Source organism: Ambystoma mexicanum, chromosome 3p (assembly GCF_040938575.1).
Source record: "Ambystoma mexicanum isolate Mex_15411 chromosome 3p, UKY_AmexF1_1, whole genome shotgun sequence".
In the NCBI taxonomy this organism is placed as follows: Eukaryota; Metazoa; Chordata; class Amphibia; order Caudata; family Ambystomatidae; genus Ambystoma; species Ambystoma mexicanum.
Genome location: NC_090925.1, coordinates 741,469,746 through 741,496,628, shown reverse-complemented (window position 1 = coordinate 741,496,628; position 26,883 = coordinate 741,469,746). Strand labels below are relative to the sequence as shown.

General features: G+C 48.9%; 1 protein-coding gene across 2 annotated transcripts in view; it reads right to left on the bottom strand.

Moving 5' to 3' along the window:
- RNF40 (ring finger protein 40) overlaps positions 1-26,883 on the bottom strand; it is a 1,006,396-nt gene that overhangs the window by 568,971 nt on the left and 410,542 nt on the right. For both annotated transcript variants that reach the window (XM_069651635.1, XM_069651636.1), the window contains exon 9: positions 8,313-8,432. In XM_069651635.1, coding sequence (XP_069507736.1) covers positions 8,313-8,432 — 120 coding nt within the window. The remainder of the gene's footprint in view (positions 1-8,312; positions 8,433-26,883) is intronic.

Genomic DNA, 26,883 nt, shown 5'->3' with positions numbered 1-26,883 from the left:
GTCGATGACGTTGATACGCCATCCCTCGAGGCCCTCCGTCAAGCTGACGTCACCGGATGTTACAAGTATGACGCACAACGTCCGTAGCTCAGTTGTAGTTTTTTCTGAGAACGTGTGGCACCAATCTGCCAGAATGACTACAGAAAGCCTTGCGGAAACGTAAGCTGAAATCGCATAAGAAATTCTGTAGAGGGGCAGGCTGGGAGGGTTCGATGTGGAATACGTCATCGGAAAATCCCATCAAAAGAACGTTACCAGGTAAGAAAGTAATCTGTTCTTCGAGGGGATTGGTTGCTCCGACATATTCCACATCTATGACAGACTCCCAAAGCAGTGCCAACATATGGAGGTGGGAAAGAATTTAGAATTTTAGAATGCCCAATAAAATTGCAGAATAGAGGACCGCCTTGCCAAATGCCAAATCTTGTCCATGGATAGAATCCAGGGAGTAGTGTTTTACAAAAGTATGGACAGAGGCCCATGTGGCTGTTTCACAAATGTTATGAATGGGAATACCCCTTTAGAGAGCAGTTGAGGCAGCTATACCCTTAGTAGAATGGGCCCGTAAGCCTACCGGAGGGTCCTTACCCGCCAAACGGTAACATTCAGAGATTGTCAAGATAATCCATCTGGACAAGTTCTGCTTAGTAACAGCTTGACCCAAACGCCTTCCAGCGTATCCTACAAAGAGCCGATCGTCCACTCTGACCCGGTACATGCGTGAGATGTAGAAACTTAAAGCTCTCCTAGGACCCAACCTATGTAGCCTCTCCTCTTCCTTACCAGGATGCAGACGAGGATAGAACCCCAGAAGAATTACCTTCTGGCTCAAATGAAATTCCGACACAACCTTCGGAAGAAAAGGACAAACCCTAAGGACAACCCTGTCTTATGGAACACTGTGAAAGGTGGCTTGGAGGATAGTGCCAGCAACTCAGTCACTCTGCGAGCGGGAGTAACCGCAACTAAAAATACAGTCTTAAATGACAACAGTCTCAGTGGACAAGAATGTAAGGGCTCAAACGGAGATCCCTTCAGGAACTTTAAAACTAAGTTCAAATCTCAACCGGGCACCTGGAAAGGTGATGGTGGAAACACATTAGTGAGCCCTTTCAGAAACTGAGAAATCAAAGGAATCTTAAAATAAGAACACTCCTCAGACGAGCACTTAAATATGGACAGCGCCACCAGGTAACCCTTAATGGTACCCACTTTCAGGCCCTTGTGGGCTAACGAAAGCAAAAAAGACAGAACCACAAGAATGGCACATGAAAAAGGATCCACATTCTTTACCCTGCACCAGTCGCAGAACTTTCTCCAACGGCAACGGTACAGGGACTTTGTTGCGGGCCTTCTGGCCGAAAGCAACACCTCCGTCACGTCTTCAGGGAGGTCCCAATCCTTATAGCTCAACCTTTCAGAAACCAAGCATGAAGATGGAGAGAATTGACCTCTGGATGGAGAACCCAACCCCCCTCCCGTGAGAGCAGATAGTCTCGATAGGGAAGACGGCGTGGAGGGCAGATGGACATGTCGAGAAGGTCCGGGTACCACGTTCTCCTGGCCCATGCCGGAGCAATGAGGATCATTCGGAAACCAAACCTCCGTAACCTCTGCAACACTTGCGGAATGAACGGGACTGGAGGAAACTGGTACAGCAGTGGGAAGGACCACTCCACTACGAACGCGTCCCATAAGGCTCCTCTTGGAGGAAATTCCCGCAAGCAGAATCTTTCGCACTTCCGGTTGACACAGGTGGCGAAAAGATCCACTTGTGGTGTCCCCCAAAGGGCTAATATCTCCAAGAGAACTTCCTGAGCCAGCTCCCACTCGTGAGACCATGCTCTGCCTGCTCAGAGTGTCCGCCGCCTCGTTTTCATCTCCGGCCAGATGAACTGCCGAGATCGAAATTTCCTGCTGGATGGCCCAGAACCAGAGCTGCATCGCCTCTCTGCACAGTGGGAGTGACCCTGCCCCCCCTTTTTGTTGAGGTAGTGCGTGGCACCTGTATGGTCTGTCAGAATCGGGACATTCTTCTCCCGTACAGACGGCAGAAGAGCCTTTAGGGCTAGCCTGACAGCCCTCAGCTCCAACAGACGTTATGGAGTCTGGACTCCGGCGGAGACCAACGACCGCTGGCTGTCAACTCGTGAGCTCCCCATCCCGTGAGGGATGCATCCATCACAATCGTTACCTCTGGCCAGCGTAGCCAAAACAGAGCCCCCTTCATCAGATTGCCTTCGACGGCCCACCAGAGAAGGTCCTGGGCGACCGAGGGCAGCACCTGAACGGGATCCGTCATCCTGCCGGAGGACTGCGACCACTGCATCTTGAGAGCCCACTGCAGAAATCTCATCCGCAACCTGGCCTCTGGCACCAGTAGAATGCAGGATGCCATGAGGCCGAGCAACCTCACAAACTCCAACGCCGGGAGACTCTGGGCATGTTGAAACTTGTGCACCATCTGCAGAATGTGATGAGCCCTCACCTGGGGAGGCGAACACAGCCCCAGGGATGTGTCAAGCACTGCTCCGATGTACTGGAGCCGCTCGGTAGGTGTCAAGTGGGACTTCTTTAAGTTGAGGGAGATGTCATGGGTATCAAGCAGGTAGTTGGGGCAAGCTGGGTGGAGGCTTGGCATGCCTGGCATAGGCACACCAAGAACCCATAGCAAATCCCTCCTTTAATTCCTTCCTAGTGTTTGTAACAACTTCCTGGTTACCACTTCCTGTTGCCAAACATGAAGTGCATGATAATTCATGAGCTCTCTAGTGTTTGGGTGTGGCTGGCTATATAAGCCAGGCCCAAGATTCTTCCAGTGCTTCGTATTGCTTGCTGTGAGCTGTATCAGCAACACACTTGCCATGCTCTGGATCAGCCAGCATCTGCTTACCTGCTCCGGATCATCCTGCTTCTGCTTACCTGCTCCGGATCATCCTACTTCTGCTTACCTGCTCCTGATCATTCTGCTTCAGCTTACCTGCTCTGGAAGAACCTGCGTTCTTACTCCACGCCGCAGCTATCTCCAGTCAAGAAGGGACTTCTACACCGGCACCTGTAATAACAAAGAAGAACTGCGTTAACACGCGCACATCAGTAACGCTGCGCATACAAACTGAATCTTCCCGCAACGCTGGAATCCAGGTCAGTTGTACGAGCACACAAACACCTGTAAAAGAAAAAAAGAGACATTCATTGCGCTCGCCCGAATAACGCGGACACTTACTTCACTGCGATCTCTCTCTACGCAGTGCATACTTACCAAAAGCCTCCGTGCAAACTTACCTAACCACCAAGCCTCCAGTAGCGCTGAACCCGTACTCGAGGCGCTAATACCACAATTTCTCGTGCAAGGGAAAGGGAGAGACATTAACAGGCGCAATCGAATTGAAGGCGCTGTGCAAACCTACCAGTAGCTTGCTTCTACACGCAGCGCTACTCACACACAAAGATACCTGCAAACAAAGACAATATGGACAATTTTGGACACTCATTCTCCGCGCAACGTTCACTTGTGGGAAGGACTTTCTAGCCAGTGAAGTAACTGGCGCCTTGAACACTCGGCCTCGCTGTGAAGGCATAAAACAGCGTATGGCATCTCAGCCTACAGACATTGGCACCAATCACATGAGTGAATCGCACCCCTGCGAATGCAGGATGGAGTGCACACCCTACTAAAGATCAAGGTAAGCCCATAGGGGGACATCACAGCACACAGTAAAGGGAAGGGCCCAGGGGAATCGGGTGAATTCATGTCTGAGTGTACACCTTGTATTTGACAGGTATTCTTCCGGGTTAAACAGGGGAAGTAAAGACTCTGGGTCAAGGGAGGGTTGTCCATCGCTCCTGCAGAGACACAGGTGAGTGTGACAGAAGAAGCCCAGCTTGTGAAGGGAGCGGCAGGTGACTGACAGATGATCCAGGACTTACTCGGGAGAGCGCGCCCTGATCAACCAATCGTCCAGGTAGGGGTAGATGTGAATCCACCCTTTCCTGAGATACGCTGCCACCACCACCATGAGCTTGGTGAAGACCCTCGGGCGGAGGTCAATCCTAAAGGCAAGACCCGAAACTGAAAATGCAAGTCGCCAACCGCGAACCTCAGGTACTTCTTGTGCTTGGGATGAATCGGCACATGAAAGTAAGCATCCTTGAGGTCGAGAGACACCAACCAGTCCTGACGTTGAAGGGCCTGGAGCACTTGAGAGAAAGTAACCATCTCGAACTTGTCCTTCCTAAGGAGCTTGTTCAAACCACGCAAGTCCATTATGGGTCTCAATCCCCCGTCTTTTTTCGGGATCAAAAAATATGGGGAATACCATCCCTTGTTCCACTGCGCTACAGGCACCAGTTCTATGGCGCCTTTCTCCAGCAGGGATTTGATTTCCTACTCAAGGAGCGGATCCAGACTCTTCAAAGACAGCTTCCCCGGTGGACTGTCGTGAGGCATCTGCCGGAAAGGAAGACAGTAGCCGTGGGCTATGATCTCCAGAACCCACGCATCTGAAGTAATGGCACGCCATTCTACAAGATGCTGCGCCAGCCTTCCCCCAACCGGCGAACCATGGGACGTGGCCTCATGACTGAGCTGAAGCGGCTGCGGTAGTGCCTGAGGGCAAAGAGTCAACTGCCCGAGCGGCTTTGGCACCTCGAGTGCCTTATTTTCCACCTCTGGTACTCCTACATTGGCCCCTTTGACCAGCAGCTCCCCTCGATCTACCAAAGGAAGAGCAGTATTGAAAGGAACCTCCCCTCCATTGCTGTCCCCTAGGACGCAAAGGCAGAGGTTGACGTACTGCAGCGCTCAGCAACTTCGCTGCAGCTTTGGAGGTCTGCAACCTCTCAAGGCTCTCATCAGCCTTGCTGCCAAAAAGATCGTCACCATTAAAGGGCATGTTGAGAAGCCGGGACTGTACATCAGGAGCAAACCCTGACTTGCGCAACCACGCAAACCTGCGCATCACAGTGCTCGCCACCATGGACCGGCTGACGCAGTCTGCCACTTCCAGACCCGACTGAACGGATTCACACATGGCATCCTTGCCATCCTGAGCGAGGGCAAGAAAACCTTCCCGTTCCTCCCCTTTGGGAATATGTTCAGCCGCCAAAGAAACACAATTCCACGAGTGTGAGTGAATCTTGCCAAGGGACAAACGGAGTTGGCTGCCTTTAAAGCCATACCGCCAGATGAAAACACTTTCTTCACACCCAACCGTCAAAGCGCTTGTCGTCCCTATCCAGAGGGATGGTAGGGTAGGGTACGCAGCCTGCTTTGCTGGGGCCGTAGCCGTCTGCACCACCAAACTCTCCGGAGTGGGGTGCAAAGGCAAGTAGCCGGGGACGCCACTGGCTGGGCAGTATTTTTTCGGTAGCAACTTATTCACTGCCAGGAGGCACTCCGGAGCAGACCAAGCCGCCGCCACCCTTCTTTGAAAGGCCATATGAAATGGCAGCACCGGGTCAGTGGGTGGACCTTGGTCCAAAATATCGGTCAGGTCATCCTGCAGAAAATCCACAGTTGGAGCAGACCACCCCAAATACTCTGTCACCCACGACATGAGACGCCTGTACGACAACTCGGCGTGTGTACCAGGGTCAGGCCTGCCAAACTCAACCTCCGGAGAGGTGTCCAGACCACTGGCGTCATGCAAGGATTGACGCAGGTCTTCCATCTGGCTATTACCCGATAACAGGTCATCAGGAACATCAAGAGGAACAAACCCCCTCCACATCTGACCCTTCATCCACCTCTGAGATGTAATCCAAAGGCTGGAATAAATCCCTGGATGAGGGTACAGAAAAATGCTCAAACACAGGCCTCACTGATTTACTCAGGGCCTTCCTCAGGGTTTCCACTGGTCTCCGGGGCACCTCCGATAAAGCCTGACGGAATCGGCATCGAGCGAGGTGCTGACGACTTCGACTCCGAGGCCGGAGCCCCGAGCGTGTCCTTCGGCGCCAATGACTTCCTCGGAGGCGGAGCCTCGAGAGAGCACCTCGATGGACATGGCACAGACGGCGTCGATGCCTTCTTAGAAGACCTCACAGGCTCCAATGGTCTCGAGGGCGACGAGGACCGGGACCTGGAGCGGGCATGGCTAGAGCGATCTACCTTGTCCGATCGGGACCTCCCGATGATCGTGCCGACCGCCCAATCCCTAAGGTGTGCGAGCGGTGGCCCTAGCGTGTTCCTTTCAGGCTTCTCTCGAAGGCGCGGATGGAACGGAGCCCTGTGATTCGAAAATCGCCAACATCTCCTTGCGAAACGCGTCCCATTCCGCCCGAGATGAATGCTTGTCCGCCGTCTGGCGGAGTCCTCCGACGAGGAAGGCGACTGGTGACGGCGCTTCCGAGAGTGCCTAGAAGAGGCAGAGGAATGGCGCCGACGCGGAGAGTCGGCCCTCGAATCGTCGGTTGAAAGTCCAGCGGATTTCGACTTGCAGAGTTTGGAAACCCTACCTACAGATAACTACTTCTTCCGCTCCCGCAAGGCCTTCGACGTCAAAGACTGGCATTCATCGCAGTCATCGGTGGTGTGGTTCCGCACAGAGGCACCACAGGCAGACGTTGTGCGGGTCCGTAAGCGACATCTTGAAACCACAGTCGCGGCACTTCTTGAAGCCCGGCCTCAGCGTAGAAGACGAAGACATGATTCTCACAATAAACCAAGAACGAAGAACAGGAGTAGAACCGAGGCGCACCGAGATTCCGAAGTGAACACGTTCGCAGAAAAAACGGAACTGAGGCTACAGGTGTCGTGCGCCCTACTTATAACATCGGGTGACGTCAGCTCGACGGAGGCCCTCGAGGGACGGCGTATCGACGTCATCGACACAGGGACACCAATGCCGACAAATTTTCCGAAGCAGCACAGCTGTGGTGATTACTGCCATAGATGTGGAATACGTCGGAGGAACCAATCCCCTCGAACAGCTATTAGACGATAGCTGCCCTGAACTTACCCATATCGCACGTCAATCCTTTTGGGAAAGATCTATGCGAGGGGCAAGTATGCGATTTATTTTCGCATTGACCAGATATTTGTATAAACTTGAAGAAACTCTTGTCAAATTGAATCCATCTTAGATTTATTATTGTCAAACAGATTTCTACAGGTTTTTTTTTTTTTAATTAAATGTTGTATAACGTTGTTAGACCCTTATCAAAAGAATGTTTGTTATGTTGATCACATAAATGTATAATGTTTTTAATCTGGCTAAATGACTAACGTATGTCCTCTAATGTTATTTTTTAAACATGTGCAAGCTGACATGACTTTTCTTTATGTACCTATTGTACAATATTCTGTTGTAAAGGTTCTTTTTGTGAACCATATACAATTTTATAATTAAAATAAAGGAATAAAAAGCCAAGGAATCAATCGATTGCCTGTGAAACCCTGAATCCCATAGTTTATATTCAAAAGCACACAACCAATCCAAAATATCAAGTTGCACATAATATATACTCCCTGCTTCTTTAGGCATGCAAGGTCTCTTTGGAATGGAAGACTCTGGGATAGAAACATTTTCAAGATACAATTTCTTCATTTCAAGAGCATGTTGCATTTCCATTAGTTTGATGTCCGAATGTTGGATTTCAGCTTGGATCTGTAATCTTTTGAAATCTAACTCTAGTCTCATTTTTCTCAAGAGACACAAATTCTGGACTCAGTGATGGACCTCGTGGGTCCCTGTGGATACAGGTTGAGGCTAAAGGGCCTGTTGAGGTAAAGAGGGGCTCTCTTCCTGAGACTCCTCTGACTCTTCAACAATATTAGAGTTAGACTCTGAATAATCATCCTCATTATCATTTTCAGTAGGGAATCTGGTTTTGCTGTACAGGATGTGTTTGATAAAGAGAGATAGCCCTGCCAGTGTCTTTTGGCTGCTGGAAGGTACAAGCTGCTTGACATTCTTTACATCCCCCTGCACACATAACTGAACAAGAGCGTAAGGAATTGATTGGCAGGCAGTGCAGGGGCCACAATCCTGGACCCTGTACTGTTTTCAGCTGCCACAACCATAACCACCTGGAAATGCAAAAAACTGCCAATCTAGCAGAGTCCCAAGAAGGTGGGTGGCATGCATCTATGGCGCCTGGACTCTAGGACTGCTGCTAGCTTCTAATTTACAGTGCATCACAAAACTAAGCACTTGCATTTTCTAATGGAAGCCAATACCAACCTTTTATCTTTTGTGACTGAAATAGAGGGGAAAAGGCATGCTTGCACAACTTTCATTAGGAGGGGCACACAATTGAGAATAGTGTCACTCGCCTCTCCTCAAGGAAAAGCAACTACAATGGGTTACCTTGAGCTTTTCCTTCAACCGCACAGCAGTCTGCAGCTCATTCTGTAGCTTCTCCAGCTCTGCCATTCGGCTGGTGGCTAACTCTAGGTTTCCCTCCAGCTCAGTGTTTAGCATTTCAAACTGCAAAAAATTAAAGAACATTAGATAATTAGATAAGGAGCATATGTTGAACATCCATCTGCTAGAAATACTAAGCACCATCTACACCGCTGGGATCCACACACAAGAGAACCCCATTTTAGGACCTCAGCTCTAATATGAAAAAGTTACAATTGTGCCAATGTGCAAGTCAAACTACCATAAATATGAGGCTCTAACAAATCATCCTAGAGCAGGCACATGCTCACCAGCTTTTCCAGAACACAAGTCCAGTACAATACACCAGCTAAAGGAAACAAAAAATCCATGAATTGGACGATGTGATGTAAAACCTCTTTACTACTAGGATTCGTTTGAGTAACATTACTTTTCGCCTAGAAACACTTGTGTATAGGTGTGTTATAAATGCCATATCATATCTTAATTTCTTGTTTGCTTGTCTGGGTCATTATGGAATGAGCAGGTGCAAATCAGTAGTGCCACCAAGGGAGGAGTCCACTATGAACTACTCCACTGGCTCCTGGTGGTTGCAAGGATCGAATTCAGGACCCTCTGCATCATCCACAAGACCTTCTTAGAGCCGGGAGCACACTATCTCCAACTTTTCCTCCCTAAATACTCCCCTGCTAGAGCCCTACGCTCCTCTAATTCCAATTCTCTAACTGTCAAAATATTTTTCAAGCAGACAGTTCGGGTCTCGATCTTTGGCTGGTGCCTCCCTTTAGAACATTCTCCTTGCCCTTCTCAGACTTGAGCCGGACTGCCTTAGGTTCCAGAAAGTGCTCAACTCTACCTCTTTCCTTCCCTGCTAATCACCCAACTGCTGCTGTGACCAGTGGCCTGTTCCTCGTGAATCTTACTGGATCCCAGGCCCTTCCTCCTGGTCAATACTAGCACCCCTCCCCCCACTACACTGCCCTACTACCACCCTTGAGTCACCTATACTAGCAATTAGCCTGAGGTTCTCCTCCTTGGCTCCCCTTAGCGCTTCCCTCCCATCCCCTTTGGTAGCTAAGAACTGATGTAGTAACACTGTGTGAGACTACACAACACTCATCTACTTGGTATTGGGTAACCCACCTTTTGGTAGTGTGACTGAGCAGTCGGGCCTATCTCATGAGGGGTAAATGTGAGCTGTAGAGCTGTAGCAATGAAATTCGCAACTACAAGTAACCAAGTAACACTTCTACTCAAGGTTTCAGTTATAAATAGTTATTTATCATCAATTTTTAAATAAGCGTTCTTTAAAAAAGGGCAGGGTATGTAACAATCAAATATATTTTAAAACACTTTTCAGAAAAAAAAAGAAGTTAGTGGATACTCTTTGGATATGCTTCTTACACACTTCCTACACCCAGTGGTGACTTCATTCACAAGGACAGTAATGGCATTTATATAACACTAGTTATACTTTGCAGATTCAGAGGTTGCAGAAAGGAAAGGTTTAAGGAAGGAAAAAGGTTAAACAGGTTCTCAATATATGTGAGGACAACTTAATCTCCCAATGAAATCTAGACAAGCCTTTCCCAGCAATACCAGTCTAAAACAGGTTACCACCTCTGAGGGACCCGAAATATCAAAGTCAATGGACTAGAAGAGTCTGCAGGGAGGCAGGGCAGGTTAAGTCGATTGGAGCACAGTCTATACAGCTAAGGCACTTCTTAGATAAAAAGTCTTACACAAAGTTAGAGAGTTTGTAGAAAAATCACTTGTAGGGTCACAAGCTCTTAGGCCTGTGAAAAGCAGAGTTGGCATCAACGCCAAACAGTAAGCCAACTCAAGTCTCAACTGAGAACAGCACAGCTAAAGAGTCAATGAGGTGACCCAAGCCTCAACAGTACCTCTGGTTTGAAGAGTGGTCCAGCTCGATTCTGTCCTGGTGCAGCAATGTAAACCCTGGGTTCCCGAGCCTCAGTCGTGGGGACCAGAGGGAGGAAATCTGGAGGAGTTCAGCGGCAGCAATTTCGGTGGTCGTCAGCAGCTAGGGGCTTTTCTCGGATCATCAGTACTTTGCGGTATCAGCACTTGGTAAACAGCACCACCGTGGATCTCGGATACCGGTTGGGCTTCCTTCACTCCTTGGGTCCTGCACTCTGGTGAAGGGACTCTAGCTCTGTTCGCCCTGCTTCTGGAGGGTCCTTAGGAGACTCCTGGAGCTTCTGGTCGGATTTCAGACATTGCATTCGACTACGGATTTCTCAACCCCTGGCACTCTGTTCTTGCAGCAGCGTAGAAGTACAGCCAATCGGGAAAGATGGTTCAGTGGAGTTCGTCTCGGGGTTAGTTGGTCCAACTAATCCAAGAGAAGAAGTCATCCCTTCCGGAGCTCCTCTTATCGAATTGTAAAAGTTGTTTCAGCACAGCAGCAGGGCTTCATCAGACAATTCAAAAGTCCAGGAGGAGGCAGCAAGCTTTGTTCACGGTTTCCTTGTCTGGCGTTTCTCCCAGTGGTCAACTCTGACTCTAGTCCCAAAACCCCCGTCTTTTGAGCAGGTTTCTCCCGTTCATGCACAGCCTAGGTTGTCAATCACACCGAGGGTGGCTGTCCTGAAAGGAGAGCCAATAGGGACTGGTTGCATTCAGGCATTCCTAGAGACAAAGATCAGGGGAGTTTCGAGAACCTCCCTCATATCATGCCTTTCCAGACACATTGGAGCCAGAGGCAGGCTTCAAGGCTGAAGGCATCCAAAGGCAAAATGAAAAAAGGGCTCAACTCAGCCTCGACGCACAGGGAAAAACCCAAGAAAGACCTCACAAACAGAAATGGCAAAAAAAAGAAGACTGGGGCCCTTTGACAAAAATGGTCACCCATGGGTGCTGTACTGCAGCTGAGGATTCAGCCTGCGGTAGAAAAGCACAATGGTAGGAAAATTAAACCACTGCCACCAGCAATTTAAAGAAGTGAGGGTAACATAAAAAATAATACATGAGAAGGTAGGATAAGGGGTGAATAGGTAACGCCCGCGCCCCACCCCCTGCACTCAGCACTCCACATAAAATGGTGTGTGCTGGACCTACAAAGAGAAAAGGTAAGTAAAGTCAATTTCACTTTACTATTCTTGGGAAAAGTAGTTTACACTAGAAAAGGTATTTAAACCTCATGAGAAATCTAAAGGATTTCTCTGTGACACTGCACTGAAGGCGCTGTGTATAATAAAGTTATAAAGTGCTTGAGGGGTTACTTGGTATCCTCTTTGTCTGGCTTCTCATGCAACATCTTTATGGCAATATTAAGAGTGCATTTTTTAAGTGTTTTTGAGTTACTGGCGTTTACTCAAGAATTGTTTAATCAAGAAACCTTGTGTGTAAGTGTTTATTTGAATACTTGTCACTGTGAATCTTTGTGCAACTCTCCTACAGCTCACACGGACGCCTCCTGAGATAAGCCGGGCTGCTCTACACACTACCAACCTGTGTAGTACAGACTTATACCAAAGGTTGGGTTTCTAGTGCCAGGAGGTCAGGGTTGTTATAGTGCACCCTAGGGGTACTGCATACAATCTTGCCTAACAGGCATCAGGTTTTGCTCAGGCTAGACTGCAGTTATGTGTTCTGGTAGGATGGTTAAAAATAAAATTAGCAGTACGACTGGCACTTTAGGACAGCAGGTTTCATGATGGGAGAAGATCACCAGGAAACAGCAGAGAAGAACAAATTACTTAGCCCTGGTAACAAGCTTTCTACTGGATGTTCCTCCCATGTATTTCACATCTTTTAATATCCTAGCTTCCTGCTTTAGCTGTTTTGGAACATCTTTCTCTCAGCAGAGGGCGCTGTGCGTCAAGACGGTTGATTCGATGTCCTTCGAGGGATTCCATCCCAGCTGACGTCATTGTCGAGTACATATAAAACGCGCAGTGCCCGTTGGCTTCAGCTCTGTTTTTTGGCCACCATATGAAGAATTGCTCGCCTTGATAAGTGCCTCTTTAAATTATCAGACATTATAAGAGCGCAAAGTGCAAAGGTCGGAAATTCTACAATGGGGTAGGTTGTGCGGGTCGATGAGAAATCCGTGGTAGGAACATCCAGTCAAAATAAACTTTACCAGGGGTAAGTACCTTGTTCTTCAAACGGACTGTGTCCTACCACGTACTCCTCATCTTATGATAGACTCCCAAAGCAGTATCAGGTTCTTTTGGTGGAGGGAGTACCGTTTGTCCAGAATAGAGCATAGAACTGCCTTGCCAAATCTTCCTCCATTGTTAGAAGTGTCTAAACAGTAATGTTTAGTGAACGTGTGGAAGGTGGACCAGGTAGCTGCCTCTCAAGATGCCCTTTATTGGAAATCACCTCTGAAGGGCCAAGGAAGTTGCCATGACCCTAGTGGAATGAGCCCTTAAACCTTCTGGGGATCTTTCCAAGCTAGCCTGTAGCACTCTGAAATAGCCAGTATGATCCATCTGGATAGGGTCTGTTTGGTGACTGATCGACCTAGTTTGTGTCCAGTATATCCAATGAAATGTTTGTTGTGCTGTCGCAGCTTTGCCATCCTTGCAATATAAAAGCATACAGCGCTTCTCGGATCGAGTCTATGGAATCTTTCCTCTTCCTTGCCAGGATGAGATGGAGGAAAGAAGGCTGGAAGCCCAATTTTCAGTGCTAAATGGTAATCTGACACAATCTTCGGTAGAAAAAAAGGGTTTGACCTTTAGGACAACCCTATCCTTGTAAACAGTGGTAAACTGAGATGGATAATGCCTGCAACTCACTCACCCTGCGGGCTGATATCGCTACTAACAAAATGGTTTTGTAAATTAGTAGCCTTAAAGGGCAGGAATGGAGTGGCTCGAAAGGAGCTCACGTCAAAAACTTTAAAACCAAGTTAAGGTCCCAAGTTGGTATTTGGAATGATGTAGAAGGAAACATATTTGTAGTGCTTTTAGAAAATGAAGAGTATTTTGAAGTAGGATGCCTATTCCGAGGTGCGCTTGAATATGGAAAGCCTTGATTGTTCCAATCTGGAGGCCCAGATTTGCCAAATGTAGTAAAGATAACACTGTAGGTGTATCGCATTGAAAGGAGTCCAGATCATTTTCCCTACAGCAGCTGCAAAACTTGTTCCAATGGCAGCGGTATAAGGATTTTGTTGATGGGCTTCTGTCCAAAAGCAAAATCTCCATTAAGTCATCCGGGAGGTCCCATTTCCTTGTACCTCAGCCTCTCAGAAATCATGCGTGAAGGCTAAGTGTCTTGACTTCTGGATGGAGACCTGACCCTCCTCTCGCGAGAGAAAGTCCTCTCGTTGTGGAAGACTTATTGCAGGGCAGATGGGCATGTCCAGAAGGCCTGTATACTGCGTCCTCCTGGTCCAATCCGGGGCTATTAAAATCATGGATTTCCCAAAATTTCTCAACTTCCTGATCATGTGAGGAATGACAAGGACTGGAGGAAATGCGTACAAGAGTGGAAACTCCCAGTCCACTACGAACAAGTCTCCTAGAGCTCCTCTTGGGGGGTGGGGGGGGGGGGAAGTACCCTGGAGCAAAACAATTCGCACTTCCGGTTGCACTGGTTGCGAACAGATCCACTTCGGGGGCTCCCCAAAGGGTGAAGATCTCTCGAAGGACTTCCTGAGCTAGTTCCCACTCGTGGTAGACTGTGCTCAACCTGCTCCGAGCGTCCACCGCAGTGTTCTCCGCTCCGGGTAGATTAACTCCCAATAGAGAGATTCCTTCCCGAATTGCCCTGAACCAGAGCTTCTTTGCACAGTGGTAGTGACCCTACGCCTCCTCTCTTGCTGAGGTAGTACATGGCCACTGTCATTATCAGGACATTCTTTCCCCGTACAGAGGGGAGAAATGCCTTCAGCGCTAGTCTGATTGCCCCCAGCTCCAAAAGGTTGATGTGTAATTTGGACTACGATGGAGACCAACCACCGCTGATTGTCAGATTGTTGGCGTGGGCTCCCCACCTACTGTTATCTCTCCAGCCATGGTTGCCAAAAAGGTTCGATTTTCAGAATGTTGTCCTTGCAGACCAACCATAGAGTATCCCGTGAGACTCTGCTCAGAATCTGAAGGTCTGACATCCTGCCTGAGAATTGGGACCACTGTGTTCCGAGAGCCAAATGAAGGGATCTCATTCTCAGGTCAGCCTCCGAGCAACCTCAAAAAGTCAAAGGCCGGAAGACGCTGGGCACTCTGAAACTTGGTAACCATCTGCAAAATGTCTTGAGCCCTCACCTCGGGTGGCGAGGCTTTTCCCAAGGATGCATCCAGCACTGCTCAAATAAATTGCAGTCTTTGAGATAGTAACATTCGAGAATCCTTGTAATTGAGGGAGAAGCCCAGTCTGCGGAGGGAATGGCAGGTGATACTGAGATGTTCTTGGGCCTGTTCGGGTGAACGTGCCCTGATCAGTCAATCGTACAGGTAGGGGTAGACATGAATCGCGCCCCCCCCCTCCCGAGACGTGCTGCTAGCAATTCCATTAACTTGGTGAAAACCATCAGGTGGAGGTCAGCCCGAAAGGCAGAACTCAAAACTGATAATGGGAACCACTAATGGCGAACTTCAGGTACTTCCTGTGCTTGTGATGGATTGGCATATGAAAGTAAGCATCTTGAAGGTCCAACGATATCATTCAATGAAGGATCTGAGAACGTGTGACCATCTTGAACTTATCCTTCCTGAGGAACGTTTTCCAAGTATCTCAAGTCTAAGATGGGTCTCAGTCCTCCGTCCTTCTTGGAGATTAGGAAAAAGGGAGAATACCACACTCTGTTCCTCTCAATCACAGGTGCTAGTTCTATAGCACCTTTCTCTAGCAGGGTCAAACTTCCTTGCAACAGGAATGGATCTGGAACATTTATCAAATGGTTTCCCAGTGGATGATCCTGAGGTCTTCGTATAAAGGGAAGGCAGTAACCCTGGGCTACAGTTTCCAGTGCCCATGCATCCAAAGTAACACCTCGCCATTCTTTCAGATACTGTGATGGTCTGCCTCCCACTGGGGTGTCGTGAGTCAACACCTCCGAGTGGTTTTGAGGCGGCTGAAGCAGCTGCTGGTGGTAAAGATGCTGCTCCTTGGGTGAGTTTTGCACCTCTCCCTCGTCCACCACAAGGGAATCTTCTCTGTCCTCTTTGACCAGCCTGTCATCTTGCTCTTCCAACTAAGGAGCAGTAGCAAAATGACCTACACCTCCAAGATGATCCGCTGGGGTTTAAAGACTGTAGCTGCCTGACTGCGGCAGTTAAGGACTTGGCTGCCACCTTCAAGGTCTGCAGCATTTCAAAGCTTTCATCAGACTTATTTCAAAATAAATGAGAGCCGTCAAAGGGCATGTTAAGGAGTCTGGAGTGTACATCGGGTGCAAATCCTGAATTCCTCAACAATGCAAATCTGTGTATGACAGTGCTTGCCGCCATAGCCCTGCTGACACTGTCAGCAGTGTCCAGACCTGATTGCAGATACTCACACATGGCCTCTTTGCCATCCCTTATCAGGTTCATGAAGCCGTCTCTTTCCTCCCCCTCAGAGATGGGATCAGCCGCCATCGCTATGCAGTCCCACAGGGTGAATGTAAACTTTGCCAGGGTACATGTGGAATTAGCAGACTTTAAATCCATGCTGCTAGACAAAAAAACATTCTTTGCCCAGGAGTGTTAGGCAAAGTTTGTATGCAGTACCCTTTGGGAGCACTAGACATAACTACAGGTGTAAGCTAAACCAACCTTTGGTGTAAGTCTGTACTACACAGTTTTGTGGTAGCGTTGCTGAGCAGCCATGCTTATCGCAAGAGGGAATGTGAGCTGTAAGGATGTTACACAGATGTCTATAATTACCAGTATTCAAATAGTCTCTTATACTCAAGGCAAAACACTTATTAATTTATTTTACAGTCAGTTATAAAACATTCACTGTAAGGAGGGAATCCATATCACACAAACATATACTTCAGTACTTCACAATATCAGGTTCTGAGGCATTTAAACTACTTTGAAGGTGGATCAAAATGGCATTCAAAGCATTTGAAGTAGGAGCAAAAAGTCATAAGTTAATAAAACAGATGACAATGCATTACTTACCATAAAAGCATTTCTGATGGTTGTATCTGCTTAGATTCACATGCTGTGCATAGGTCCGACATCCAGTGGTCACTGCGGAGTATTGCATTTTGTTTTTCATAGTCGAAAAGGGGACGTCGACAAGGCGTGTCTGTAACACTATCCCTATAGTGACGTGCCTTGTACCCACAATCCCTCACGCGTCGAGGTCCCTCTGTTTGTATTTTTTCTGCCCTGAGGGAGCCTTCTATACGTGAGTGAGTACAGAAAAGAGAGATGTAGAAAGATGTCTATGTTCCTTCCATCCGAGCGGGGAGGAAGGGTGGGCGCATGTGAATCTAAGCAGATACAACCATCAGAAATGCTTTTACGGTAAGTAATGCATTGTCTTCTGATCTTTCTTAATCTGCTTAGAATCACATGCTGAGCATAGACTAGCGAGCAGTACCGGGAGTTGGCGGTGGGTTATGAGAAGGAACAGTAGAGAAAAGATGTCTTAATACTGCCTGCCCCACCTGGGAGTCAGATCTAGAGTGTGCATCTAGACAGTAGTGTTTTGTAAAGGTGTGCACAGAACTCCAGGTAGCCGCTTTGCAGATGGACTCAAGGGGAACATTTGCAATGAATGCTATGGAATCCCCAGTGCCTCGAGTAGAATGTGCTCTTGGCTTGAAGGGTAGTTCTCTCTTAGCAAGAGAGAAACAGAGTGATGCATTGAACAATCCATCTAGATATAGTGGACTTTGAGACTGCATCTCCTTCTCTTCCTGCTGCCACCGAGACAAAGAACTGTTTAGTCTTTCTCAGTGGCCTGGTTCTTTCCATGTAGAACATGACAGCTCTGCGTACATCCAGTGTATGCAGACTTTTTTCTCCCAAGTTGGAAGGGTTTTGAAAGAACGTTGGTAGTTCTATTGACTGGTTTACATGGAATTTCGAGATGAATTTCGGTGCAAACCTTGGATGTGTGCGTAGAACCACCTTATCTTTGTGAACTGTTACGAAGGGGTCTAGAACAGAAAGAGCCTGTAGTTCATTTACTCTCCTAATGGAGGTGATAGCTATTAGGAAAGCATTCTTAAGAGTGAGGTCTTTAAGAGTTGCCTTGTGCATGGGTTCAAATGGCGAGCCCATGAGTCTGGAAAGTACCACATTTAAGTCCCATCCGGGAGCTGGGTTAGCTATCGGAGGGTGTATTCTTTTTACCCCCTCCATTAAGGCCTTGATAACTGGTATCCTCCACCACAATGCTTTAAATTGGGAAGTGGTGTATGCCGAAAGTGCCGCCAGGTGGACTTTAATGGAATTGAACACTAGACCCGAATCCAGTAAATGGGTCAAGTACAGAACAATATGTGTGGGAGAGCAGTCAACCGAGTTGATGCTCTTACCTCTACACCAGATGACAAATCTTCTCCACTTGCTAGAATAGCAGTGGCGAGTATTAGGTTTTCTGGCTTCCCTGAGGATGTCCATACATCTCTGCGGAAGTTGTAGATGTCCAAATTCTATGATCTCAGGAGCCAGGCTGCTAAGTTCATGGTCTGAGGGCATGGATGCAGTGTCCTGCCCTTGTCCTGTGACAGCATGTTGTACAGGCAGGGAAGTTTCACTGGGGGAGATAGGGACATCTCCATCAAGTGAGCGAACCATGGCTGCGGGGCCCATATTGGGGCCACTAGTATCATGGTAACTTGTTCCTGGTGCATCTTGTGCACAACTTTGTTGAGAAGGGGAGTCGGGGGGAAAGGCGTAAACAAATTTCCCTGACCATTGAATCGACAGACTGTTCCCCTTGGACTGGTTCTGGGGGTACCTGGAGGCGTAACTTTGGCATTGTGAGTTCTCCAGAGTTGCGAACAGGTCTATTTCCGGGAATCCCCATTGCGTGAAGACGTCTAAGACGATGTCTTCGTGCAATCGCCATTCGCACTCTTCGGGCAGGGGGAAGTCTCTGCTGAGTTCGTCTGCTAGCAGATTGAGTTCCCCTGGTACGTGTTGTGACAGTACGAACATGTTCTGTCTGAGAGCCCACTTCCATATATTCTGGGACAGCTTGGACAGTCCTGGAGAGTGGGTGCCCCCCTGCTTGTTGATGTAGTACATGGCTGTGGTGCTGTCTGTAAGGACCATCACTGTCTTCCCTTGTATGTGTTCCTGGAAGGCTTTTAGTGCTTTGAACACCGCCAGTAGCTCCGGTAGGTTTATGTGCTTGGATGCTACGCTCGGAGTCCACACTCCGTGAGCAGTCTGATGGGATAGGTGAGCCCCCCATCCTGTGAGGGATGCGTCTGTGGTTAGAGTGGCCTCCACCGCGGGTGTGGCAAAGGGTTTTCCCATTATCAGGTTTTCCTTTGTCCACCACCGTAGCGAGAGAACCAAGGCCTGCGAAACCAGCACTAGATCGTCCCATTGTCCGCTGGCCTGACACCACTGGCTGTTGAGCCACTGTTGCATTGGGCACATGCGCAGGAGCGCGCGAGGTACCAAATAAATACACTACGCCATCATTCCTAGCAAGCGCATCGCTTTGCGCGACGTCACCTCTCGACCTGCCACATATTGGGGGATCTGAAACAGCATGTTTTGGACCCTCTAGTTGGAGGGGAAGACAAGGCCGTCCTTTGTTCAAATTAGAGCCCCTAGGAATTGTTTGACTTGGCTGGGGTCTAAGCTGGACTTCTTCTCGTTGATGGAGAAGCCCAGTTGGAACAAAAGGTCTACAGTCTTTTGGGTATTTGAGAAGCATGTCTCGTAAGAATCCCCTGTTATGAGCCAGTCGTCGAGGTAAGGGTATACTGGGATGGATAATCTGCGCAGGTGGGCCGCTGCCACTGCCAGTACTTTCGTGAATACCCTTGGTGCAGATGCTATGTCGAAGGGTAGCACTCTGAACTGGTAGTGTTTGCCCTCCATCATGAACCTGAGGTATTTTCTGTGCGCTGGCAGCATTAAAATATGAAAGTATGCATCTTTCATGTCCAGTGTTGTCATGTAATCTCCCTGTGATAGCAGTGGGATCACTTCCCACAAAACTTTTGGGGTTTGACAAACTTGTTCGCTGGGTGCAGATCTAATACAGGGCGCATGGTTAGATCCTTTTTGGGTACAAGTACGTACACTGAATAAATACCTTCCATTACCTGAGATAGAGGCACGACGTCTATGGCTCCTTTTTCCAGCAGTTGGTCCACTTCTTGGAGAAGGATGGCAAGGTGTTCTGGTGTCATGCGGCGTCCCCTCGGGGGTCTGTATGTTGGGGAACTGTTGAACTCTATACAGTAGCCGCGGGCTACGGTGGAAAGTACCCAGCGGTCTGATGTTATTCCCTCCCATGCTGGAAGAAAGGATTTTAACCGGCCCCTGACCGGCGTTGCATGGGAGGGGACGCGAATCTTCACGTCACTTGGTGGTGTTGGTGGAACCCCGGCCTCTCCCTTTGCCACGGCGTTGACCCCTCTGATTGTACTGGCCACTATTACCCTGGTAGTTGCTGGCAGAATACTGTTGTTGTTGGTTTTGTTGCTGGCGTTGTCCACGAAAAAAGCGCTTATTACCAAATCACCGCCTGTTGGGGGGTTTTGAAATTTGGTCTAAGGTCTTTATTGTGTCAAATTCTTTCTTCGCGTTCTCCAGCGCGTCATCCACTGCTCTCCCAAAGAGGTTGGACTCCTCTATGGGTTTATTAATAAGGGACGCTTGTGTTTCCGCCGTAAATCCGGAATTGCAAAGCCAGACGTGACGCTTCAGCAAAATTCCTTGTACCAATGTGCGGCCAGCCGTCTCTGCTGCATCGAGGGTATTCTCGACAATGCTTTGGTTGACCAGAGAGCCCTCGTTAACTGTAGCCAGCAAACGAGTCCTTAGGGGTTTGGAAACTTCTTCGATGTCCAGTTTGAGCTTAGGCCATTGAGCATCGGCGTAGCTTGCCAATAGGGTATTATTATTGGCAATTCTGGTAGAGAATGCTGCAGAGGTGGTGATTCTCTTGGCTAGGGCATACAGCTTCTTCCCCTCTTTATCTGGGGGTGCCTCGCTGGTAGATAGTGGGACTCCTGCCCCCTTTTCCTGGTGTTGGTCGCGACCAGGGAGTCCGGGATTGAGTGACCCTTAATATATAATGGGTCTGATTGAGAGGGAGAGAACAGTTTCTCAATCCTCAGATTGACCCCTCTCACCAATGCAGGAGTGGAAAGAGAAGGTGTAATACATCTCTTAACTGAGGCGAGGATGGGTATAATTTGGCTAGTGGGGTTTTTTCCCTGATAATCCTCTCCACAAAATCGGTGTCTGGGGTGACTTCCCCATTTTCAATTTCGAAATGTGCTGCTGCCTTCTTCAGCAGTGCATTGAAGGTGGGTTGATCATCGACAGGCGAATGGTTCCCGACTGGTGTAGTTTCAGTAGACCTGATAACTATACTGCTACTGCCTGTGTCTGTCGACCTAGCCGGTGACTGCCAGGGATTTGGGTCGCCCTCGCCTGTGTCCTCCTGGAATCCCTCCTCACATAGGTTAGTTTCATCGTGAAAACCTTCCTCTTCTTGTTGGTCTTCAACCTAGGTGAACTCATCTTCCTCCTGGAAGAAGGTGTCTTCCTCAGTGGGATTGTAAGAGCATATGTCCTCCTGTATGGGGTTATAAAACCTTTGGTATTTAGCCCTTGGACTCTCCAGGGGTGCCTCCCTTGGTCTCTTGGGTGCCCTGTCTTCTGGGATGGACATGAACCGGTCTAGTTTATCCATACAGGTCTGGAACCTTTCAAAGGTCTACTGAGGTCGGCCAGGACGGTCTGGGAATGAAAAAGGAGTTTCTTCCTCCTGTAATTGTCTGGTTCTGTCCCATAATGTCGAAGAAAGTGAGCCTTCGCCTTCTGAGTAGCCTTCTCGCTGGCTAGGGCCTTCTGTCGGGAACTGGTCTGATCTGTTTTCCGGTGCTTTCGGCGTATCTTTGGCCTTGTGCGCGGTTTTCGGCGTCTCACACGCCGTACGTCTCTGGCCGTCCTTAGATGCTATGCGCGCGAGGCTTTCAGCGATCATTCTCTCTTACAAGGGATCGGTCGCCGTCGCGCTATGTAACGTCGAGCCCTTGCCCGTCGAGCCCTTGTTGGCAATGTGAGCGCTCTTGCGTTGCGCGTCGCCGGAGGTTTTGGTGCTAGCGCCCTTATCTTTAGAATGCCCAGCCGCCTGTCGCGGAAGCGGTGGCGGGGAGGGCTGACGACCCTTACGGTCGGGGGAAGATGCCGGTGGGCCCAGCGTCCCCGTTGGCGCTATGGCTGCCTTCGTCTTCGACGAATGCGTGCCGGGGGGTATGTGCTTTTGTGTTTTTCCATGTGCGTCCTTGTCGCGGGGGTGTTCATCCCCATAAGCTGGGCGTGAGCCGGGCATGTCAGGGCCGGGGACGGACGACGACGAGCGTGAACGCTCCTTTGAGAGGTCTACAGCCTCCGTTACGGGGGCCGTGCAGTCACTGTCCTCTTCACACTCGGCGGCAGCGGGTGAGGAGTCAGGCCTAGACATGGCATAGGCCGCCCACCTTTTGACCCTGCGGTCTTTTAGAGTTTTGGGCTTCAGTAATTTACAGGCCGCACAGCCGTCCTCCTGGTGATCGAGGGGTGAGCAACGGTTGCACCGTTTGTGCTTATCCTTCCAGGTATATTTACCCTTGCAAAGCGGGCAAAACCTAAATGGCGTCCTCTCCATAGCTGAGGGCAATAAGTGTGACTACGACCCCGAAAGAGAGGGAGGGGAAAGAGAAAGGCATTCTTAAAGAGAAGAAAGAAAGACCACAAAACCCCACTCTCCCTACTGTGTATGACCGGCGAGGCCTGGCCACGTGTTGGGCAGAGCCAAAGGATCCCCTCCGCTCGTCCTTCCGTCAAAGATCTTGCTCGGCGGAGAAACCGCTCTGCGTCGAGGGGGGGGGGGGATCTACGTTATTGATATTAATGACAAACGACCAAAGGTCGAAGAAGCTATTATGCAATGTCTCTCTAGGAGCACCGCATAAAGGCGACCAGTAGCTGGGCGGAAAAAAACAATCTGAGGGACCTCGACGCATGAGGGATTGTGGGTACAACGCACATCACTATAGGGATAGTGTTACAGACAGGCCTTGTCGACGTCCCCTTTTCGACAACGAAAAACAAAATGCAACACTCCGCAGTGACCACTGGATGTCGGACCTATGCACAGCATGTGATTCTAAGCAAATTAACAAACATCAGAAATAACAGTTACTCTTAAGCAGTGCAAATAGTTTGAGTTCGCCAGAGGAGTTGATTCAATGCAATAGGTTAGGCCAAAGTCAATGGGCTAAAGTCTTGTATAGGATAAAGCAGTTCTGGAAGTTAAATGGAAAACTCTTTGCCAAAGTTCTCAGAAGTAGTTCGTAAAAGAAACATTCATATGTTGGGTCAAAAGCGGACTAGGCCTGCAAGTTGCCAAAGTTTTAAGCACTTTCACAGTGAGAGGTAAGTTCTCTCGATCGGGTTTTCACAGTACCTTACCATGAAGAAAAAGATGCAGCTGAAGACGTCCGTTCCTGGCAGTTCCTGCAGATCTCGCTGTTCCTGAACCTCAGTCATGGGGACAAGAGGAAGGATGTCGGGGGACTCCTGCACTGTACTGGGACTAGCCAAATAGCTGGCAAAGGCAAATCTTCAATTCCTGTAGCTGTAGTCAAGCACACAAACTGGTGTCCTTCTCCCTGGCCATTCGGTTTCCTGCAGCACTCTGAGGAAAATACAACCAGCTCTGAGAATGGTATCCAGGTGGCTTACGAGTTCATTGGTCCCACCAACTCAAAGGGAGAAGTCATCCTTGAAAGGCTTCTATGTCAAGATTACCATGGCAATTCGGACCTGCAGCAGGGCTTCACCGGGCAAACCAACGGTCCAGGAGTTGCAGCAGTCGTCCTCTTCCAGCTTGTCTTCGGTTCTTTCGTTCCAGTGGTCGACTCTGCCGTCCAAGCCAAAAGACTCGCCTTTTATCCAGTTTCCTCCCATTCATTCCAGCATAGCTGCCACTCACCCAGCAGGGTGGCTGTCCTTGCCGGACAGTCAGCCAGCCAATCACGCCAGAGTGCATTTGGGTCTCCTAGGAGACTAAGCACAGGGAGTTTCGGGCACCTCCCTCACTTCCTGCCCGCCCCAGAGGCGGTCTTCAGTCCTGAAGCCCGCCAAAGGCGTAGGAACAAAAGGGACCAAACCTGGTTTGGCGCGCAGAGACAAACTCTAGAAGGACTTTTCCAAAAAAGAAATGGCGAAAAAAGAATACCAGGATTTGTTTAAACAAAGGGGGGCTCAGACGCCAACTTGAAAAACATGCTCCTGCGATTTAACGCTACCATTGTTCTCGGTCGGGAAAAATCATGGTAGTTCGTTGTAAAACCACTGCCACCAGCCATTTCGAGAGGAAAAGGTAGCATTTGACTGCTACATGAGTTTCTAGACATAGGGGATACTAAGTAACCCCTCCAGCACTCTGTGGTAAGATAGTGTGTGCTGGGGTCTAGGAATTTGGAAAGACTTTACTAGTCAATTTCACTTGACTTTCTCTGGGAAACAGTAGTTTATCCCAGAGAAGGTAGTTAAACCTTGGGACAGCCTAAAAGGCTACCCTGTGTCACTGCACTGAGGGTGCTGTGTGACACACATGAAAAGATGATGACTAAGGCGTTATCTAAAACTCCATAACCAAAAGAAATAAACACAGAAAACAAACAATTAAAAAGTTCAAAAGTCCCAAAGTTTAGCAAGAGAGCTGGAGGGCTCTAAGGTGGGAGGAATTGGCACATTTTGAGAATCCTCCCTAACAAGGAGGCAATGAGTTTGTTATCCTCATCAGGGCATATGGTCGGGGACACTGCTTGCATGCAGGCAGATGTAGCTGCTTGTACTACTAGGCTTTCTGGCGTTGGATGGACTGACAGGTAGCCAGGGTCACCACTGGACGTCCTGTATTTGGTCAAATTATTTTTACTGCCGGTCTGGACTCTGGAGTCTCCCAGTTTGCCACAACCCTTTTTTACCTGGGTTACAGTTGAACAGGTAGGTTTTAATTTGCTTCTTGTATAGTACAAGATTGTTAGCCGGGTGTATAAGCCCGGGAAGTGAGTTCCAATGTAGAGGAGCCTGGACATCAAAGGATGTTCTCCCAAAGCGCACCAGCTTATATCTTGGCTGTGCGAGGGTGGGGTCGGCAGAGGAACGCAGCCATCTCCCTGATGTGTGGGTCTTCACTCAGTCCTTTAAGTATGTTGGGCAGGCATTGGTAAAGAATTTAAATGACAGCGTCAGGATCTTGTGGGTGATCCTGTGTTGTACTTGCAGCCAATGTAATGTCCTCCGAGCATCAGATACATGGGTGTATTTAGACATGCCATGAATGGCCCGAACTGCACTGTTATGTGCAATATGTAGTAATTGTATGTTTGAGCGTGTCGTTCCAGCTGGAAGGCTGTTACAATAGACAAGGCTGGAGTTTATTAATGCAGAGGCTAGTAGCGCGCAGTACTTAGCGGTGAGAAATGGGCGGATGTCGCTTAGTAGCTTTGATATAAGGCCACAAGAGGATCGTATATAGTAGACATGGGGTCTCTCAGTTCAGCATCAAGGACAACCCCCAGTGGCTTGACTTTCCTGGACACATTGATTATGTTACCCGCGATGCAGAAGTTGGCGTAAGCCGGGGCCAGTTTATCAAGACAAGTTCTGGATGCCACGACCAGGAGCTCATTTTTTGTCGCAGTTCAGGGCAAGTGAATTGCTTGCCATCCATGCCAGGTCTGTCTGTCTTTCTTTCACCATTTCTTGCTTGTGAGGTCCTTCTTGGGTTTTACTCTGCGTGCCAAACCAGGGTTGGTCCCTTTCATCATTTTGTCTTTGGTGAGATTCACGGGTGAAGCCCGCCTCTGGCTCCAGCGTGTCTGGCAGGGCAGGAAGCGAGGGAGGTTCCCAAAAATCCCTGTGCCTAGTCTCCTTGGTTACAGGAATGTTCCCAAACGTGAATGGCTGGCTAGCTGTCCTTGGAGGATAGCCACCCTGCTGTGTGAGTGACAGGCTGCAAATGAATGGGAGAAACCTGCATAAAAGGCGAGGTCTGTTGCAAGGCAGGCAGAGTCGACCACTAGACCAAGGTACTGAAGAAGAAACTGGAAGAGAAGCTTGCTGCACCCTCCTAGACCGTTGGTTTGCCCAGTGGAGCCCTGCTGCAGCGATGAAGCTCCAATTTTCGAATCAACTAGAGAAACCTGCAACGGAAAACTTCTTCCCTTGGGTTGGTAGGACCAACTGACGCCAAGACGAACTTGACTGGAACCCCTCTCCCTGCTGGCTGTACTTCTTTGCTGCTGCTGGAACCGAGAGTCCGGGGACAGGAACGACTGGATCATCTGGATCGTCTTTAAGCCGGACCCTAGCTCCAGGAAGATCCTAAGGACTCCCTCGAAGCAGGACGACCCAAGCCAGAGCCACCTCAACAGAGTGCTGGACACCAGAAGCAAGTTGAGCCCACAAGGTGTCCAAGAACCGCAGTGGTGCTATTTGCCGGTAGCTGAAACCGCGAAATGCAGCTGATCTGGAGTAAGCCCATTGCTGCGGCCGACCTTCAAACCATAGTCCCCAGACGTCCTCCCTCTTGTCCCCATGACTGAGGCCCAGGAACACATGATCTGCAGGACTACAACAGGAACAGAAGTCAGCTGGACCCTTTTCTTCAGACCTAAGGTACTGTCTAACTAGGGGTACTTGCCTCTTGTGTGTAGCTTGCTTGCTCCAACTGGAGACTTGCATTTGCTGCCCTTGGAAGAGTTGCTTGGATTTTTGCTTTTCACAAGTCTAACAACTTGTGGCCCAACAATGATTCTTTTCTACAATCTCTCTCTTTAACATTGTGCAAGACTTTTGTGCTATCTTCAAGATGTGCCAGCTCCCCTAGACTTCAATTGACATTGGCTGTCCTGCGGACTCTTCTTACCCTCTGACTTTGTGTTTATCTATCCCTCAAAAAGTCATACATAAGTTACTTGTATAGCTGGGAAGAACAAGTTACTTACCAACTGTAACGTTCTTTCGACTGAATGTTCCTCCCACGTATTCCTCATCTTAGATATATCCTTACCTTCAGCTTTGCTGCTTCAGAAAAAAAATGTCTCCACCAGAGGGTGCTCTGCTCGAGCCTGCGGTGTCGATGTCCCTCAGTGGTACCCGTCGAGCGCCGACGTCATCCGCAGTGTAAATGGCTCCTGCGCGCCCGTTGGCCTCAGTTCAGTTTTTTTGTATATTGTAGTCAATCATCAGATAAGTCGTGTCCCTTTGACCAAAAGCTTTAAAGGGACTGTACAACATGTAAACTGTACAGTGGGGTCGGCTGGGAGGGTCGATGAGGAATACGTGGGAGGAACATCCAATCGAAATAACGTTACAGTTGGTAAGTAACTTGTTCTTCGAAGGGATTGTGTCCTCCC